This window comes from Bos taurus, chromosome 11, assembly GCF_002263795.3.
Source record: "Bos taurus isolate L1 Dominette 01449 registration number 42190680 breed Hereford chromosome 11, ARS-UCD2.0, whole genome shotgun sequence".
In the NCBI taxonomy this organism is placed as follows: domain Eukaryota; kingdom Metazoa; phylum Chordata; class Mammalia; order Artiodactyla; family Bovidae; genus Bos; species Bos taurus.
Window position 1 is genome coordinate 19,222,895 of NC_037338.1, and position 18,024 is coordinate 19,240,918.

Sequence of the window (18,024 nt, forward strand, 5' to 3'; positions counted from 1 at the left end):
AGACGGGTTGTGTCTTTTTGTTCAGCACAGTCCTTCCACAGTTCAGAGATGGGAAAGGTCAGAGAGGGACCTCCTAATACTGCCTGTTTGTCCTCTGATCCACATTTCAGAAAGCTGAGCTCAGGTCCCTTTTCCTTCTGAATAGAAACAGAGAGAATCACAGGGTTTTAGATGTGAGAAGACTAGGAAACTGAGGAGCCGGTGTCCCTGTGGCGTTTGCTATGGATAAAGTGAGGCCTCACCAAGGCACCCTCCTTGGGTCTGAAATAGCCCCACTCACTGTCCACCTGGGCTTCACAGTTCGTGCTAGTGGGAAGAACCCGCCTGCCAATGTGGAAAAAGTAAGAGACGCAAGAGACACAGGTTTGATCCCTGAGTCAGAAAGATCCCCTGGAGGAGAGCATGGCAACCCACTCCAGTATTCTTGCCTGGAGAATCCCATGGACAGAGGAGCCTGGTGGGCTACAGTTCACGGGGTCGCAAAGGCAAAACGGTGACTTAGCACAGCACACACTGTCCACCTGGAGCAGGGCCAAACCAGGGTGCCCAGCCCTGCTCCAGGCGGGCGTTCACGAGAGGAAGTAACTCCCCTGAGCCCAAACACATGCCTCTTTCTCACCTTGAGTGACATTCCTAGCTAACACCAGGAGAACTTCTTTGCATCTCTATGGTGATGTATGGTTCCAAAACATCTTAACTATTTTTTTTTTTCTTCAGATCCCTACAATGTTGTATAGTAAGTTGGTCCATATTATTATCCATATTTTCTGAATTAAAACAAACAAACAAACACCAAGAGTCTTAGAGATTGAGGCAGTTAATCATTGGTAAAATAGAAACAGAAACCTAGATTTTCTTGCTCTCAATCCCAAACCCTTCCTGAGACCCTGTTACCCATTCTACCTCATGACTCTTGCTGTTCCTTGCGCCAGAAGGACCTTTGGTGAACTCAGGCACTAGATTCTGTTCCACTGCCCATCTCCTATTTGACACTCTATACCGTCTCCTCTCCAAGCCCATCCTATAAAAATATTCCCTTGGGTTGAGAGTTAAAAATGCTTTCATTATCAAGCAGAAATATCACATAACAGGTGAGACCCCTTCCAAGTGTATTTAAATTTTAACAGAGATCTAACGAAAGTGTTCGTCACTCAGTCATGTCCAACTCTATGTGACTCCCATGAACTGCAGCCTACCAGGCTCCTCTGTCCATGGAATTCTCCAGGCAAGAATACTGGAGTGGGTTGCCATTCCCTTCTCCAGGGGATCTTCTCAAGCCAAGGGTTAAACCTGGGTCTTCTGCATTCAGGACAGATTTCTTACTGTGTGAGCTACCAGGGAACAGAGATCTAAGCACTAAGGTAATTCCTCAGTTGTACTTAATGAGCATCTACTACATCCCAGACACTGCTCCAGGCCCTGGGGACTTAACAGCCACCAATGAGACCAACTGCCTTCCTCAGGGGGGCTTGTGTTCTACTGACAGTTTCCATTTCCTTGGAATGAGGCTCCCTGGTGGAACTTCAGGCTAACTCCCTAGCAGAGCACCACCACGGGCAGCAGTCTTCACAGGCTCGTTCAGTCACACCAGGCTTGAGACTTGCCTACCCAACCCCAGTCATCTTTCTTGTTTATGCCTCCACCATTTCCCTGATACACATTAGCATTCCTTCTCTAAACTTTCACTCCCTGGGTGGGCAACAAATGGCTATTTCCAAGGCTGATCTCTATTTACCTACTTTCAAGTTTCTCCAGTGCTGTGGAATTCAAATGGGTCCCACAGGGTCCACGAAAGTGAGAGGTAGTTGTTCATGCACAGCCAGTCGGCCACCGGAGCTCTCGTGTCCAGGATAGGGAGGATTTTCAGCTACTGACCTGGTTCAACATTCAGTCACACATATGAAAACTTCACCTCCAGGTCACATCTTCACAAGCAAATAAGGGCTGCTCATGTTAATTCTGAGTCATGAAGATGTTATGGCTTCCTTTCTAATATTAATAAAACACAGGCAATACAGAAAAACATAATGCCACTTGACTTTCTCACTGTAATCAACAATTCAGCAAAGGACGGGAGGGGGGTGGAGACTGACTGATTTCATTAAACTCAAGAGAAACAAATCAGAAGGAGGGAATCAACTTACCAGGATGCAACCATCTAAAATCTCTGGCTCCAGAAATAAATAGTTTTTTTTTTTTCCTTTTTACAGAAGGTAAACCCCAAAAGGGTGTAACCTACCCATCGTCTCTTACATATTCATCATCTAAAAGCCCAGCTGCCAAAGCAGGCAAGTGTCCACGTGTGATTTCATCTAAATCTTCTGATTTTGTAATCAGGCAATTCTGTGTTTTAGAAGATAGGGTGGAAATTAGCATCTTAACCAGTCAAGCTCCACTGACTCCAGTAATATTTTAACAGATGCCAGAAATGCGGGCACAGAAATCAATGGGCCGAAGAGTGAGGCTTTATTTTTTGTTTTTGCAATTCCGAGATTATCTCTGTGTTGGTGTCATTTTTGTTCAGAATGACTGTTGCCTTGAATTTATTGTATTGCTGCTTTAGAAGATGACATGACATTCTGTGTGGAAACGTTCCCTGGTGACTGAAAGGGAAAAGACTGTCTCTACTTAGGTATGAAATGAAGGGAAGCAAAGAAGGTGATGTGGCTTCTGTGACAATAGCAAGCCACTAATCTCAACGACAGCAGCCAAAACTATGCCGTCTGTGAGGTTGTGCCACCCCAGCTTCCTGTGAACCACTAAAGGGGTACAGAGAGAACTCAGGCTAGGAAAATACATTTTTCTGGCTTCCTGTGTAAAAGCAATAACTGTGCTATGCATTCCTGTCCTTTCGCCAGGGGTGGGGGGCGTCGGGGGTGGGGTAATACTTTGATTTCTCATCAAAGAGACGCTGTGAGTTGTTTTATGGTGGGATTTAACATTACTTCCAGAAACTTGAAATAATGAAGAAACAGAAATAGTGAAGAATAGGAAAGCCTGATGTGCTGCAGGAGCTGGATACTACTGAGCTTCTGAACAGCAACCACCAGAAACTTGACAGGCTAGCTGACTTTGTTCATGTCCATAAAGTGAATATGGTTTTAAAATAGGCACTATAAGCTAGCTAGCATTTATTGAGCTTTTGCTGTGTGCCAGGCATTGTTCCAAGATCATTGGAACATTTACCTGATCTTTGTATTTGATCACCCCAGCAACACCACAGATGTGTACTAATACTATTCTTAGCCCTAACTTAAGAGTTTGAGGAAATCGCAGCACCAAAGAAATTTAGTAACTTGCCCTTTGCCACACAGCAAGGAAGTAGCCGAGCTGAGAATCAAGTCCAGTCAGTCTGGCTCCAAAAGCCCTCTCTACACTGTTATCCTGTATTTTTTTCTGCCAATTATAGTGTATATAAAGAATCCTGACTTGAGGCACTTATTATTCAAATAGAGGATGTTTTTCATTCCCAGCCCCAATTACTCTCCAATAATATCTTTAATGACTTCTTAATTATTCCAGTAATCTAGACCTGTTTTTGTTTGTTTAACTGCACAGAATCAACTCTTCCTTAATGCCTCCCACAAGCAGAGGGTGGCACCCCATGGACCATTTCTGAGATGTCCCCTGTCCCCTTCTGCTGTGGGCCTGGGGAGAGGACAAAGCATGAAGGGAGGGAGGGAACATCTTACCCTGCACGCTGCTCTCCCCCAGAGGTGGCCTCGGACGCCTCCCCTTCTTCGAGTCCTTCTGCTGAGGGGCCTGGGTCTGGTGGGGCCACCGACAGCACAGTTCTGCCAGCACGGCCCCACCCGTGGGAAGTTCAGTGACACCTCTCCTCATGCAGAAAGCGGGGAAGAAAGCGGGGCCTGGGGCCTTCTGGCTTCTGCACTGCGCCATGGCCAGAATCTGGACAGATTCCCACACCCTGTCCTGTGACTGTGCCAGACACCTGTCCCACCCCTGAGGCAGAGCGCCAGGACACCCCCATTTCAGATATGTTTCAGCACCTTCCCCAAGGGTGCCACTCTAATGGGCCTTGACAACACTAAAACTGTAAGGGCATCCCCCTGAAGTGGGTCAGGGTGAGGGGAGAGACAGTGGAGGGGAGAGAAACCAATCACAACCACTGGTGACTTAGATGGCCAGATCAGCTGGTTTCTAAGTCCTGCGTAGCAGAGACTATTTCCAAAACTTCTCTATCTGCCCCTGCACTGTGGCCAGCTTAGCACCGCCCACCCAGCAGACCTGACTCACTGACTACCAGGAGGAATGTGGAGGAGCTGGCGCCTTCTCACACTGTGCTGCTACATACATATATTTTTTGGCCATACCATCCTGCTTGTGGGATCTTAGTTCCCCAGCTAGGGATTGAACCTGGATCCTTGGCAGTAAAAGCACCAAGTCCTAACCACTGGACAAGCAGGGAATTCCAGTGCTGCTATGCACACTTAAAACTAGCAAAAGCCATATCTCCCATCACCATATCTCCCATGACACCATCTCCATTTCTCACTATCAGCCTCTTATCACAATACCATCCAGAGTTGCCTGAGTCTGAAAAATTAAATTCACTCATTCAGTCATTCAGTAACCATGTGTTGAGCACATTTGGTGGCAGACTCTGAGCTCAGCTGTAAGGATTCCAGCGTAAAAGAGATACTGGGGTCTTATCCAGCCTCAAAATTAGACGAACCTCTCTTTCAAGTGACAGTCCCACCATGCAGTGAGTCTCAACAATTCAAAAAAAATCCAGTGAGAACAGTAAAAAGGGTGGCCCCTTGGTTGCCACTCTTTCTTTGGTGATAAAATTCCTTCAGAAACAGAAGCAAGAGGGGGAACTGGAGATGCACAGGCCAGCAGCTGCTCAGGTCCCAACCCGCCCCTAACAAGATGCTTCCTGACCTCTCCTAGAATGTGAGTGAACAGATAACCAGGTTGGGATGATCCCCTCAAGCAACCCTCCCCTGGGGGAGGGGCAGGTGTATCACGATGATGTCAGCTGCTGTCATTTATCAAAAGTCTACCGTGTGACAAGCACTGTGAAGCCCCCTTATAGACGTGATCTCTAACTGTGACAACAGCCCCCCAAGTAGGTCTGACCATCCCCACTTTACAGCAAAGGGAGCCAGGCTCAGAAGACTGGAGAAAGCCTCGTGGCCAGGCTGGTGAGGGCTGGGGCCAAAAGTCCAGGCACCTGGAGCTGGCTATGCTTCTCCAATCAGGTTTCCGGGCCCACCCTAGCTCAGTGGATCAGAATCTCTGTGAATAGAGCCCTGGATCACCCCCATTGCAATCCTAATGATGTCCAGGTATAGGCAGCTGGGGGACCCCTTGGTGCAGTTGAATCTGGAGCTATTCTTGACCTTGTCCAAAGAATAATATGTCAAGAGTCTGAGGGAAGTTTTGAAATGTTTTCCCATGAAAATCTTTGAAAAAAGCCTAAGCTTCCATATACTTGAAGTTGTACAAAGAAACTATTTTTTAGTAGTTTTATTTCAAATTTCTCAAAAGGAACCTGGTCTCATGAAGAATTCACTTGGTGTCACACCAGGCATTATATTCAATAAGGACCTGGAATCATTTGGGGTATTTTCTCCATCTCCCTCTTAGAGACAGCTCTATTCCTTGAAGGAGAGCAGGCAAAAATGACTAGGTCTTCCATGGAAGAGTGTGAAAGACCAAGGAGAAGGCTCTGTTGGTTGAATTTATTTATGCTTGAAAATATCTGTGTTCTAAGAAAGTAACATAAACGGCTGTCCACAGGATATTTCATTTGCTATCTAGAAAATCAATATCAGCAAAGGCAGACTGGCAGGGAAGCAGGTTGGCAACCTCAGAATTAGCCAATGGTATGAGAAAAAGATAATCCAGATTCTTAGTATCTAATGAGTTTAAAGTGGCAAAAATATTCACTATTTTCAAGTAAGTTTTTCTTTTAATTTAATTAATTGTGCTTTAATTAATAATTTGCAAGTACAATGTACTGTCAGTTTATTTATAGATTTCTCTCCAAATCAGCAATATATCCTATTTCATAAAATATACGAGTGATTCTGTTAAATGGCTTTTCCCTGTATGAACCTGAGCCTGTGTCTCCCTAAAGAGGCATTAATGCCTGGTAGCTTTTACCAGAGGGTATAACAGAGGAGTACTTTGGAGAAATTAGAAACTTCCCTAGGACTTGTTATGAAAGCTCAGTTCCTTTAGAGTAATGGAAACGCCATAAATCACTCAGGTTTAGTTTTGCCCAAGGATGGCGTGAAGACTGGCTGAACCCCTGAGGCCGCTGCCAGCTCTTTAGCAATTAGTCTGGCACAGTCTCCAGGCGGATTTAAAGACGACCAACTGCTAGCAAGCATCAGGGTAAATGCGGGATCTGCTTCCTGCCCTGCCAGGCTAGCGCCTGCAAGAGCAAACAGGATGGCCAAACTCCAGCCCAGTTCCAGGGTGTTCTGTGCTGACCTGTGCTCCCAGGTCAATGCTCTGCCTCCCACAGGAGGTGACAGTGTCAAGGTGGGGAAACTGGCAAGTACCATTGCTGGGCAGTGGGTCTGAACACCCGACCCCACCTCACGTTTGCCTGCTCGTCTGGACAGGGCTGCAGTCTGACATGGCCCAGCACGCAGCACCATGTCCAAGAGGAGGCTGGGTGTTCCCACAGAGCATAGAGCTTCCTATCTCAGATCCTACCCCCTTGGCATGCTGTTCTGTGTACCAAAGCTGCTTCATCCTTAAGCAGAGTTACGGCTAGAGCTGGGATGCTGTCATAGGCTGAAAAAACAACCCCCGAAAAGATATCCGTATCCTAATCCTGGAATCTGCAGATGTCTTCTTACACCGCAAGAAACGGGTAGGGGCAAAAAAGCTGGGAGGCCGTGCTGATATGATTAAGTTAAGGATCTTTAGATGGCGGGGGTGGGGCGTGGTGGTGATCCTAGACTGTCTGAGAGCAGGGTTGTCAGGGAGACAATGCAATCACACGGAGAGGGAGATTTAACACACAGAGAAGAGAAGGCCGCATGAAAGTAGAGCAGAGTGAGAACGGAGGGTGCCGGCCTTGAAGACTGGCGGGGTGTCACGTCAAGCAATGCCACTGCCAGCAGGAAACAGAAGAGGCAAGAAGCAGATTCTACCTTTGAGCTTCTGGACGGAGGTCAGCCCAGTGATGCTGATTCCAGCTTTCTGCCTCCAGAACTCTGAGGGACTACATTCCTGTTGTTTTAGGCCACCGAGTTTAAGGTAATTAGTTATAGCATCCCCAGGAAACTAATACAGACGCACAGATGTAGAACGGCACACCTGCCATGGGGTCCAGCAGGCCATGAGGGTGGCTGCTGTTCCCTCCCAGGACTCGGGTGCTGTTCACTTTGGGGACCATGTGATGTTTCCTTCTGACGCAGACACGTGGTTCTCTATACAACCCCAAGGCCCAGTGGGCCGCTTGCCCCCCATGCCCTCAACATAAATAATTCAGATAAATAATTCATAATAAATTATAAATTCATAAATAATTCATAATAAATTCAGATTATCGAAAATCGTGGAAGCAATCTAAATCATCACATGTGGATGAGGAGTAACGTTTAGAAGGAGAAACGAGATGGTCTTTACCATCTGATTAGTTCTGTTACCCCATTTTATAGATGAGGAAACTGGGACCTAGAGGAGTTAGTCGCCTAGCCATGAACCAAAACCAAAACGTCTAAGACACATTCTCTAAAACAATGAAAGCCCTGGAAGCACCCCCTACCTCTAGGCCAACACTCACTGAAACAGCGTATATATCCATGAACCATTGCTTCTGGTGTGCGGCAAATTAATTTCATGATTAATCGTGTTCAGCCTCGTTTAGGTTGCTATTGTTTTGAGCTGCCTTTTAAATATTTTATCATTACTTCATCTTTGGTTCATTCATCGGCTTATTCCTCCACCCAGATTGTACGTGCCTCCACAGCAGCTAGCATAGGACTTTGCTCATGGCTAGTGTTCAAGAACTACTTATTTCTGTCCTGAACAGCCTACCAGCTATTCTGTGAGCCCCAGTGCAATTCCACTTTCTTACAGGGGAGACAGCAAGAGCAGATCAGAGCCCACCAGTTCCAGGGACAGCAGCACAGCCGGTCACTGTGACACAGGCGCCGGGGACCACTGCCATTGAGGCCACCCACACCACCTTGCCAAAGCCCTCCCCATCTGCAGGCTCCACCGCCAGCGGCCTCCGACCACAGCCCGCGGGCCAGAGAAGCAAGGACCTGGGTCAGTAGGTAGACTGTATGCTGCCGTGTGCTAGAAAAGTGGGAGACTGGGTTTTTAGGGTCAACAGCCTCTCTGAATGCCTGTGTATGGAGTTTTGAGCTGGGTAAGGGAAGAACTCCTGAGACCTGGGCCGGGGGTGTGTGCCGTGTCTTCCCATACTGAAGGGGTAAATTGAGCTCATGATAATTCAAAACTGAACTAAAAGCTAAGCAAACTATGTAGAAGGACTTAATACAGATTTGAAAATAGGACTGCTGTTAATCATACTTTGGAAAGTAGGATATTACGTGAAACTTTCCCATCACAAAATCTCCATTTCTCCAAAAGCTCAGTTGGAGGGCTAATAGATTTCTGTGTAAACACTGTTGGGTTTTAAGGGACAAACTGAATACTCCTGGAAGTCTTCAAATATTAGAAGCAAGCAACGACAAAAAAGAATCCCTTTAGGAAAAGTCAGATAGCTCAAGTTTTTCTTTCTTTTCTGACTGCTTTTTGTCTTACCACTTATATCCATTTCTTAAGTCATGTTTTAGGTTTTACCAAAGTCCAGTTTATGGAATTAATCTTGGTATTACATCAAACACGACCTTAGGAGCCCATTGGATAATCCAAACAACGGCTTTACACAGTCTTCCATGTGAGGCACCCTGGGCAGTGAGCATCTATCTCATTTCTAAAGGTCCTCTGGCAAGAGGGTAGGAAATTCCACAGAGCGGGTGTCGCTGTGTCTCAGCTACTTCTAAATATCTCCCACCTGGCATCACTTTTTGCTTCTAGGAGGAAGTGCCCAGGACTGGGTCTTTTCAGCCTCACCTCCAGCCTCCAAACATCACCGCCACATACCATGGCCCTTCCCTCTTCTCTGTCGGAGCCCGGCTCTCTAGCCATCTTTCTATTCAACAAGTCCAAGCACTTTCAGTGTGCTAGACACTCTTGTAAGCCCCTGACAAATATTAGCCTACTAAATCTTCAAAACAACCCTATAAAGCAGATACAGTGCTTCTAATTTGATTAATTCATCGTATTGGAGAAGAAACTGGCCCCCAGTCACACTGATGGGAAGCAGCAGAGCCGGGCTCCACGACCAGCCGCCAGCCCTCCCGTGACACTCCCCCGCCCCCTGCCCCAGCGATAGGAGGCATCTCCACCGTGAACAAACACCCAAGGCACTAACGATGTGGCACAGAAGCTGAGGCCTTGACCTGCCTGGACATGGTGACAAGATTAGAGGGTCTAGACACAGCCAACTCCTGCTCTGATTAGTAATAAACAATTACAGAATGCACAGTCCATTCTCTCCCTGTGCCAGGAGCCCTGCACACATTATTTTAATCTTCCCAACAGTTCTATAAAATAGGAAATATTATTATTCCATCCGATGCACGGCTCACAGAAGAAGCTATAACATAAAGTCCCCAAATAAAAATACCACAAAAATCATTTCTGAAATATATTAACACACTACCCCATCATCTTGATTCTTTTACAGACTTGTGAGTAGCTGAGTGAGTTGCTTGCTCCTGGTGTCTCCTTAGAGGATGGCAATTTTTACATAACACATATAATTTAGCCTGGGGCATATTTACTTTGCTACACTGGGAGCTTGGAAATCCTGTTACAAGTTGGGCCTTTGCTTGTGGAAAACCTCAAGCAACTTGAAGCAGTGGCTCCCAGCCTGGCAAAGCTTCCTTATTCCTGGCTTGGGGACACAAGCTTTGGGCAGCGGCCTCGCAGCCCATCAGTTTGTGCTTCATCCCGGTCCAGCACCCACGTCCGTGCTGCCCCACAGCCTCCTAGACAAATACCCAGGGTAAGCGCTCTGTGTAGCCTGTGCCCTAATTGCTACGAGAGGAGCCAAACTGGGGAGGGAGACAGGAAGAGAGGACTTTTTAAAACGTGAATAGTTTACTCAAAAGATTTTCCGTAGGAATGAAGAAGAGTGAAGATTCATGTTTGAATACCTATGTCTTTTTTTTTTTTTAATAACAGCCTTCTTGAGATACTTTTTGCCTACCGTACAATTCACTCATTTAAAATATTCAGTTCAATGATTTTCAGTGTACTCAAAGCAGTGTGACCATCACCACAGTCAGTTCTAAAACATTTTCGTCACCTCAAAAAGAAACCCCACATTCACTGACAGTCACTCACCACGTCCCCCTAAAGGGCTCCCCCACTGGCCCTAGATAACCACCAATCTACTCTCGTGAATGCCTATCCTAATGCTTGGCTGTAGACATTCGCTGTGATATTTCAGCCCAACTGTACCAAGTCATATTTAATATATAGATAACTTATTTCTTCAAATAGCTGAAATTATTCTATTAAATTATGAGAGCAACTCTCCTGCTGATGGACAAGTGAGTCACGATGGATGCATTTAAGTGAATTTTTTTCCTTTCGTATATGTGACTGTAGTCAAAAGATTCTAGAAGTGACTGTGGGTGGGGCACTGAAGCAAAGCCTAATTCACGTATTCATTCAAAAGCGTTTCTTGAGTGCCCATTGTGTGTCAGGCGCCATTCCAGGGTCTTGCGCCACGTCGGTGAAGATATCCTACCAAGATCCCCCAAGACCCCTGCAGCAGGACACCTAAGATGTGTGAGGCAGAGCAGGAGCAGCCTGCTTTTGGGGGTCTCGGAGTCATCTTTGCTCTCAGATGAGCTCAAGAGCTGCCTTTCAGACAGGACACAGGCATGGGAGGGAGTCCAGCAGAGTCGAAACTTTGCAGCAAGAAAAGAAAGCGGCTCTCTCAGCTCATGAAGAGACGCTGATGCAGGTTGTAGGACTCCCAGGAAGATGGGGCTGGACACCAACGTCACATCTCAGCCTCTTAACTGACCCGCAATTGTGCAAACCTAACAAGACAGAGACCCACTCCAGTGTTCTTGCCTGGAGAATCCCAGGGGCGGGGGAGCCTGGTGGGCTGCCGTCTATGGGGTCACACAGAGTCGGACACGACTGAAGTGACTTAGCAGCAGCAGCAAGACAGAGAGGAGTACAGAACAAGAGAAGGCTGGGGCTTCTTCGGGGAGCCAAGACCTAGAGCGACAGTGACTCAGAGCAGAGGCGAGACTGTTCATGTGAGAGGCCGGTGGGGTAGGAATGTCGGCACCTAGCGGAGCCAGGCAGTCAGAGTGCTGCTTCCCAGGACCAGAGGGGGCAGCCTGGAGAACCAGGTCCAGCGTTATGCTGAGGAAAGGGCTCTGGAAACAATGGACGATGCCTTAGGTCCAGCTGCAGGGTCCGCTGAATCTACTGCGGCTTGGAAGGTAGAGTGTGGCTTTGCCCGGCATTGTTTTCCGGTCAGGTTTATCTCAAGAAGTGCCCGGGATGCCTCAGCTAATCTAACACATCATTAGATGTGTCTACACTAAAGGGTAAACCCCAGAGAGGAGCGGAGCGCCACCTGGTGGAAGGGCCGGTGACACACGTTTCTACTGCAAGCCACCCGCTGACCAAGGTCCGCTAAGGAAGAAGTGGTGAAACCTGGGAGGGGAAGGAACCAGCATCTGTAAAAGCCTGACCCTTCCACGTGCAATTTCCATTCTCACCAACATGTATCTCATCTCTGAATGTTTATCTTCCTTAAAGTATCAGGAGGAGATTTTTCTTAAAATCCAGTCATAAAACAGTAAGACAAACATTCCAAAAGAAAGATCGGTGAAGGTTATGACTGGGCAGGCCATGGAGGAAGAACTACAAATAGCCAATAAATATAACAGATGTTCACCAGGAATCAAATACACTTAAAGTAAACAATAAGGTGTCAGTTTTCACCAATTCACATTGGAAATTGATAAAACACAGTTTGGGTAACAGTGTGGAGAAATGACCCAGCATTTCCTGCACTTACAGGAATATATCCTAAGGTAATTATCAGCCAAAGTCAAAAGAAGCCTGGACATAGATGTTGTTCATGATAGAAAAATAAGTGGAGACAATTTAATTGTCCATTGTCAGAATGGTTAAAAAGTCACTATGCAGCTATTAAAATATGCATACTTCCTGACAAGATTGGTCTGTGACAGCTTGTTAAGTCAAAGAAGCAGGCTACAAAACAGGATGGCTACCAATCTCATGTGTTATAATTATGTTTTGCACATGAGAATATGTGCATAGAAAAAGGAATAGAACACTGTATACCAAAATTATAAACCAGCCACTGCTGGATAGAGGGATTGCAGATGATTCTGTACTACCCACAGTGGATATGTTGATCGTGAGCACGTGTTCACTTTATAATTAGAAAACAGAGCTATTTTGAGTTTGTGTCCAAATAATTGGAACAAGAAAGCAGAGACATCACTTTGCCAACAAAGGTCCATATAGCCCAAGCTATGGTTTGAATGGCAACCCACTCTAGTACTCCTGCCTGGAAAATCCCATGGACGGAGGAGCCTGGTAGGCTGCAGTCCATGGGGTCGCTAAGAGTCGGGCACAACTGAGCGACTTCACTTTTCACTTTCATGCATTGGAGAAGGAAATGGCAACCCACTCTAGTGTTCTTGCCTGGAGAATCCCAGCGACAGAGGAGCCTGGTGGGCTGCTGTCTATGGGGTTGCACAGAGTCAGACACGACTGAAGCGACTTAGCAGCAGCAGCAGTAGCCATGTGGAAAAGGCAATGGCACCCCACTCCAGTACTCTTGCCTGGAAAATCCCATGGATGGAGGAGCCTGGTGGGCTGCAGTCCATGGGGTTGCTAAGAGTTGGACATGACTGAGCGGCTTCACTTTCACTTTTCACTCTCATGCATTGGAGAAGGAAATGGCAACCCACTCCAGTGTTCTTGCCTGGAGAGTCCCAGGGACGGGGGAACCTGGTGGGCTGCTGTCTATGGGGTCACACAGAGTCAGACACGACTGAAGTGACTTAGCAGCAGCAGTAGCAGTAGCCATGTATGGATGTAAGAGTTGGACCATAAAGAAGGCTGAGCACTGAAGAATTGACACCTTTGAACTATGGTGTTAGAGAAGACTTTTGAGTCCCTTGGACAGCAAGGAGATCAAACCAGTCAATCCTAAAGGAAATCAGTCCTGAATATTCATTGGAAGGACTGATGCTGAAGCTGAAACTCCAACACTTTGGCCACCTGAAGCAAAGAACGGACTCGTTGGAAAAGCCCCTGATGCTGTGAAAGATTGAGGGTAAGAGGAGAAGGGGGCGACAGAGGATGAGATGGTCGGATGGCATCACCGACTCAATGGATATGGGTTTGAGCAAACTCTGGGAGATAGTGAAGGACAGGGAAGACTGGCGTGCTGCAGTCCATGGGGGTCACAAAGTGTCAGACACAACTTAGTGACTGAACAATAACAACAACATTTGGAACAAAGACAAAAGGAATGAAAAGTTATGGTGGATAAATTTGATTCTAAGAAAAACAGGTGTTTTCCCATGACCTCTTATCTCTCCCCTTCCATGAAACTTGGTTCTTTCCCTCAGCCAGTTTTTATGTGGTCCCTTTCCCCCCTAAAACAGACTTTGCAGCTCTCTTTACAGAATCTCCCATCTCTCTCTGCCCTTTTAAAAACCTTGCTTCAGAAAAATTGCCCAGTGAATAATGAATGCTGAAATGTATTCGATTCTCCCACAGAGTAATTAAGGATAACCCATTGTGTACCCTTAAAAATGACTGAAAGCTAATGCTATTTGCATCAATACCATGTTAATGCAGTTTAAGCAAACTGCTAAATGTTAAGTGACATTTCTATTGAGGAATTACTGTAACTCCCTCGGGAGAGGCACAGCTGAATTATTATAAAAATAATGAAGTATAAAGAAATATGGCATTTAAGTAAAAGATGCTTTGACAGCTGTGGAGTGCAAGGGCTACTGTTACCTGGAGTTTTCAGTCAGTGTTTTGAGTTAAATCCTTCCCCTGCTCCCCACTTCAATGCCTCCTCCAGAGCAGATTCAGGCCACCCAAGGACAAAGCTTTACTTTTGTTCTCACCTTGGTAATATCTTGCTAGTATGAATCATGGAAAGAATGAGAAGAGTTAAATTCAAATTCATGCTCTGGCCACTCAAATGTTATTACAGATCTCTGGTCCACCACCACCTACAAATCAAAAAATCTTTTCACTCAGTCATGTCCAACTCTTTTCGATCCTGTGGACTGTAGCCCATCAGTCTCTTCTGTCCCTGGAATTCTCCAGGCAAAAATACTGGAGTGGGTTGCCATTTCCTTCTCTCAGGGATCTTCCCAAGCCAGGGATCAAACCCTGGTCTCCTGCATTGCAGGCAGACTCTACCATCTGAGCCACCGCCTATATTAACAGCCAAAATAGCCCCCAAGCTAATCCAGGTGAGAACCTAAACTCACCTTTCTAGCTACTGGAGGAAGTTAAGCTTGCTTACGTGGAGGTTGTCTTTCCAAATCCTTGTCATTTGACTCAGATTTGAACAGAAATCATTAAACCAGATATGTCAACAAAAGATTCTGCTCAAGGGCCCAACTTGTAAGGAAGCCATTAAATAAGCAAAGCGCCACTCCCTTGAGGCAATTTTTTTGGAGGTTGTAATAGAAATTCCTAAGGATTCAGTGACTAGGCTCTTATAAACTTGAAAAGGGATACTCTCTGGGGTTTACCCTTGAGGAACTTGGGTCAAAGACGCCTTTATCATTTCCCAGGAAAGGGCAGAGCCAATTTTGCTCAAGTACTTCTGTGACACGGGGAACAGAAATCATTCTTTCTCCTCCAGCAATTCTCCTATGAATCATGACACTCCCTGGCTCCTTTTTTTCACTTCTGTGTGCATCCCGTCAAGGTTTGGCCCAGGAACTGGGGATGCAGACACATGACACAAGTTTTTTTCTCTGAGAGGCTGTTGCGTCCTGCAGAGATGAGAAAGGAGAATCTAGCCCGGTTAGCTGCTTTCCACAAACTCTGCCTGGGGCCTGGGCCATGAGCTGACAGACTTAACAGCTTCCTTTACAGCCTCGGCACACAAGGAAGAAGAGTCCCGGCCTTTCTCTTGCGAGAGGTACCTGTCCTCCACGTTAAAAGATTCCTTGAGACTGCAGATTCTGTTTTGCTTTGGTGCCAGATGGGAGCAGGGGCTCCAAGGAGTCCCCTGGATAGGACTGAGAGCTTCTATGGCTTCCCAATTGCCTCTTTGCCAACGTACATGCTGATGTTCAGGACAAAAGGCTTAAGAATCAGATCTCTGGGCAGGCCAAGGACACCGAAGCCACTTTAGACCTTAACAGGCCCGGGAGATTAGTCATTCAGGCAGCCAAGCATGGGCACAGTTTTCCTTAGGGCTGTTGGCCTTCTCTGCAACCCCCAAAGTAGAGCCAACCACAGAGAGGAAGGCTGACTTCCAAGGAAAATCTGAATGAGGGGCGCTTTCATCAGGGGGCAAAATAAGAGAAGAAAACAGATTGTTGATTGCATGTTAATCAGCTGATCCTGTCTAATCCCACCCCCTGGGGTATCCAACAGCAGGAGTCTCTGAAGCCAGAAACCTGGCAAGGCTGCCGGCTGCTTACCGCCCTCGCGCTGCTGCACCTACAAACACTGTCTCCCACGCAGTGCTGGCCCCTGCAGCTCACCTGCAGGTCATGCCCAGCTTTGAACTTCTGGCTCCTGTTTCTTCCTGCCCAACAACCCAAGACTGTTTTTTAGCACTTGATCCCATTCCCTTTTCATAACCTTTTATAGCCTTACTGCCTGAGTCTCCAGCCCTGAGTCTCCCTTTCTCATCCATTCTCTTTGTGCTCCTAGTAACTAAGACTCCATCTCACTGACCACACTGATGGTCCCAGCTCCTTTCTCCCTCAAATCCTACTCTTTTCCACTGCTTTTCCCACTCCACTATCACTCTGCAACTTGGCTCTGAGCACTCAGACCCTCCCAAGGCAGGGTGCTCTTGGGGCTTCTGCTCGCCCGAGGTACTCAGTTCAGTTCAGTTGCTCAGTTCAGTTCAGTTCAGCCGCTCAGTCGTGTCCGACTCTTTGCAACCCCATGAATCGCAGCACGTCAGGCCTCCCTGTCCATCACTAACTCCCAGAGTTCACTCAGACTCACGTCCATCGAGTCAGTGATGCCATCCAGCCATCTCATCCTCTGTCATCCCCTTCTCCTCCTGCCCCCCAATCCCTCCCAGCATCAGAGTCTTTTCCAGTGAGTCAACTCTTTGCATGAGGTGCCCAAAGTACTGGAGTTTCAGCTTTAGCATCATTCCTTCCAAAGAAATCCCAGGGCTGATCTTCAGAATGGACTGGTTGGATCTCCTTGCAGTCCAAGGGACTCTCAGGAGTCTTCTCCAACACCACAGTTCAAAAGCATCAATTCTTCGGCATTCAGCTTTTTTCACAGTCCAACTCTCACATCCATACATGACCACAGGAAAAACTGTAGCCTTGACTAGACGGACATTTGTTGGCAAAGTAATGTCTCTGCTTTTCAATATGCTATCTAGGTTGGACATAACTTTCCTTCCAAGGAGTAAGCATCTTTTAATTTCATGGCTGCAGTCACCATCTGCAGTGATTTTGGAGCCCAAAAAAGTAAAGTCTATTTGCCATGAAGTGATGGGACCGGATGCCATGATCTTCATTTTCTGAATGTTGAGCTTTAAGCCAACTTTCTCACTCTCCTCTTTCACTTTCATCAAGAGGCTCTGGTGCTCAGGCCTGCACAAATCTCAAAGCCCGGAGCTAGCTCCTGCAGATAGGGGAGCCACTGGCACACAGGATCTTCACCTGGCTCTCACTTCCGATAAAATCATGCATATCAGATAGTCAGCCAACTTCCCAGCTAGAAAATCCTCAGATCATAGAATTGGGAAGAACTGTATAAGTGCCTCTGGTCTGTATGTTTGTAATGAACAGCACAGCAATGACGCCGTTTCAAAGTGCACGGTAGCCAGATCAGGGACTGTAACTCCCTCCAGTTTTCTCGTCCTACCCATTTTCGGTCTTTTATGTGTTGGTGTTTCAGATTAGTTCAGAAGTCTTTTAACCTTCTATGTACTTTAGTGATTTCTGTCCTGTAATCACAGCCCATTAAAATATTTACTTAATGCCACATTGAAAAAATAAAACAAAGTGGATCTGATCTGATTTCCCACCAAATGAATCCCTTGTGACGTGGCAGACAGAGGCCTTGCCCTGTGTTTTTCTGTTGTTTAGTCACTCAGTCGTGTCTGACTCTTTTTGAACCCATGGCCCACCAGTCTTGTCTGTTCGTGGGATTTCCCAGGCAAGAATATTGGAGTAAGTTCCCATTTCCTTCTCCAGGGGATCTTCCCAATCCAAGAATCAAACCCACGTCTCCCATACTGGCAGGCAAATTCTTTAGCACTGAGCCACCAGGGAAGCCTTTGCCTGTGCAGGATAACTGTATGTGAGGGGCCCAGAGCTTCCCAGGCCCACTGTTGGATGTACTGTCTAGAACTTAAGCCTGGTTGCTCCTAACGTGTCTAAACTACTACTTCTTATTTTGTGGTCCAAGAACTTTGCTTTCAGGACCTCTGTGAGGCCCTCTCGTCGCTCCCTCTATAACTGAGGCCAGATTTTCTTCAAACTCTTCAACAAAAATGACATATCACCACAGATGGACTGAAGGAACTGACATCAGATTTGAGCTGTCTTCTACTATATCAGACACTGGAGAGATCTGCCACTCTTCCCATTGAATTCTTTTGTTTTAGGAAGCAGTTATTTCCATTATAAAATGTTAAAATAGAATAAATAGGTCTGTTGTTATTTTTAAGTGAATGAATAGTGAAATAAATGGATAGTCTGTTTTAAA

The 18,024-nt window shown here is 46.5% G+C and overlaps 1 protein-coding gene across 2 annotated transcripts in view; it reads left to right on the forward strand.

The window, feature by feature from the left end:
* VIT (vitrin) overlaps nucleotides 1-18,024 on the forward strand; it is a 123,561-nt gene that overhangs the window by 65,432 nt on the left and 40,105 nt on the right. Inside the window, 2 exon segments of one of the 2 annotated variants that reach the window (NM_173971.2) lie at nucleotides 2,211-2,288; nucleotides 8,068-8,259. In NM_173971.2, the coding sequence (NP_776396.1) occupies nucleotides 2,211-2,288; nucleotides 8,068-8,259 (270 nt within the window). 2 annotated transcript variants of the gene reach the window in all.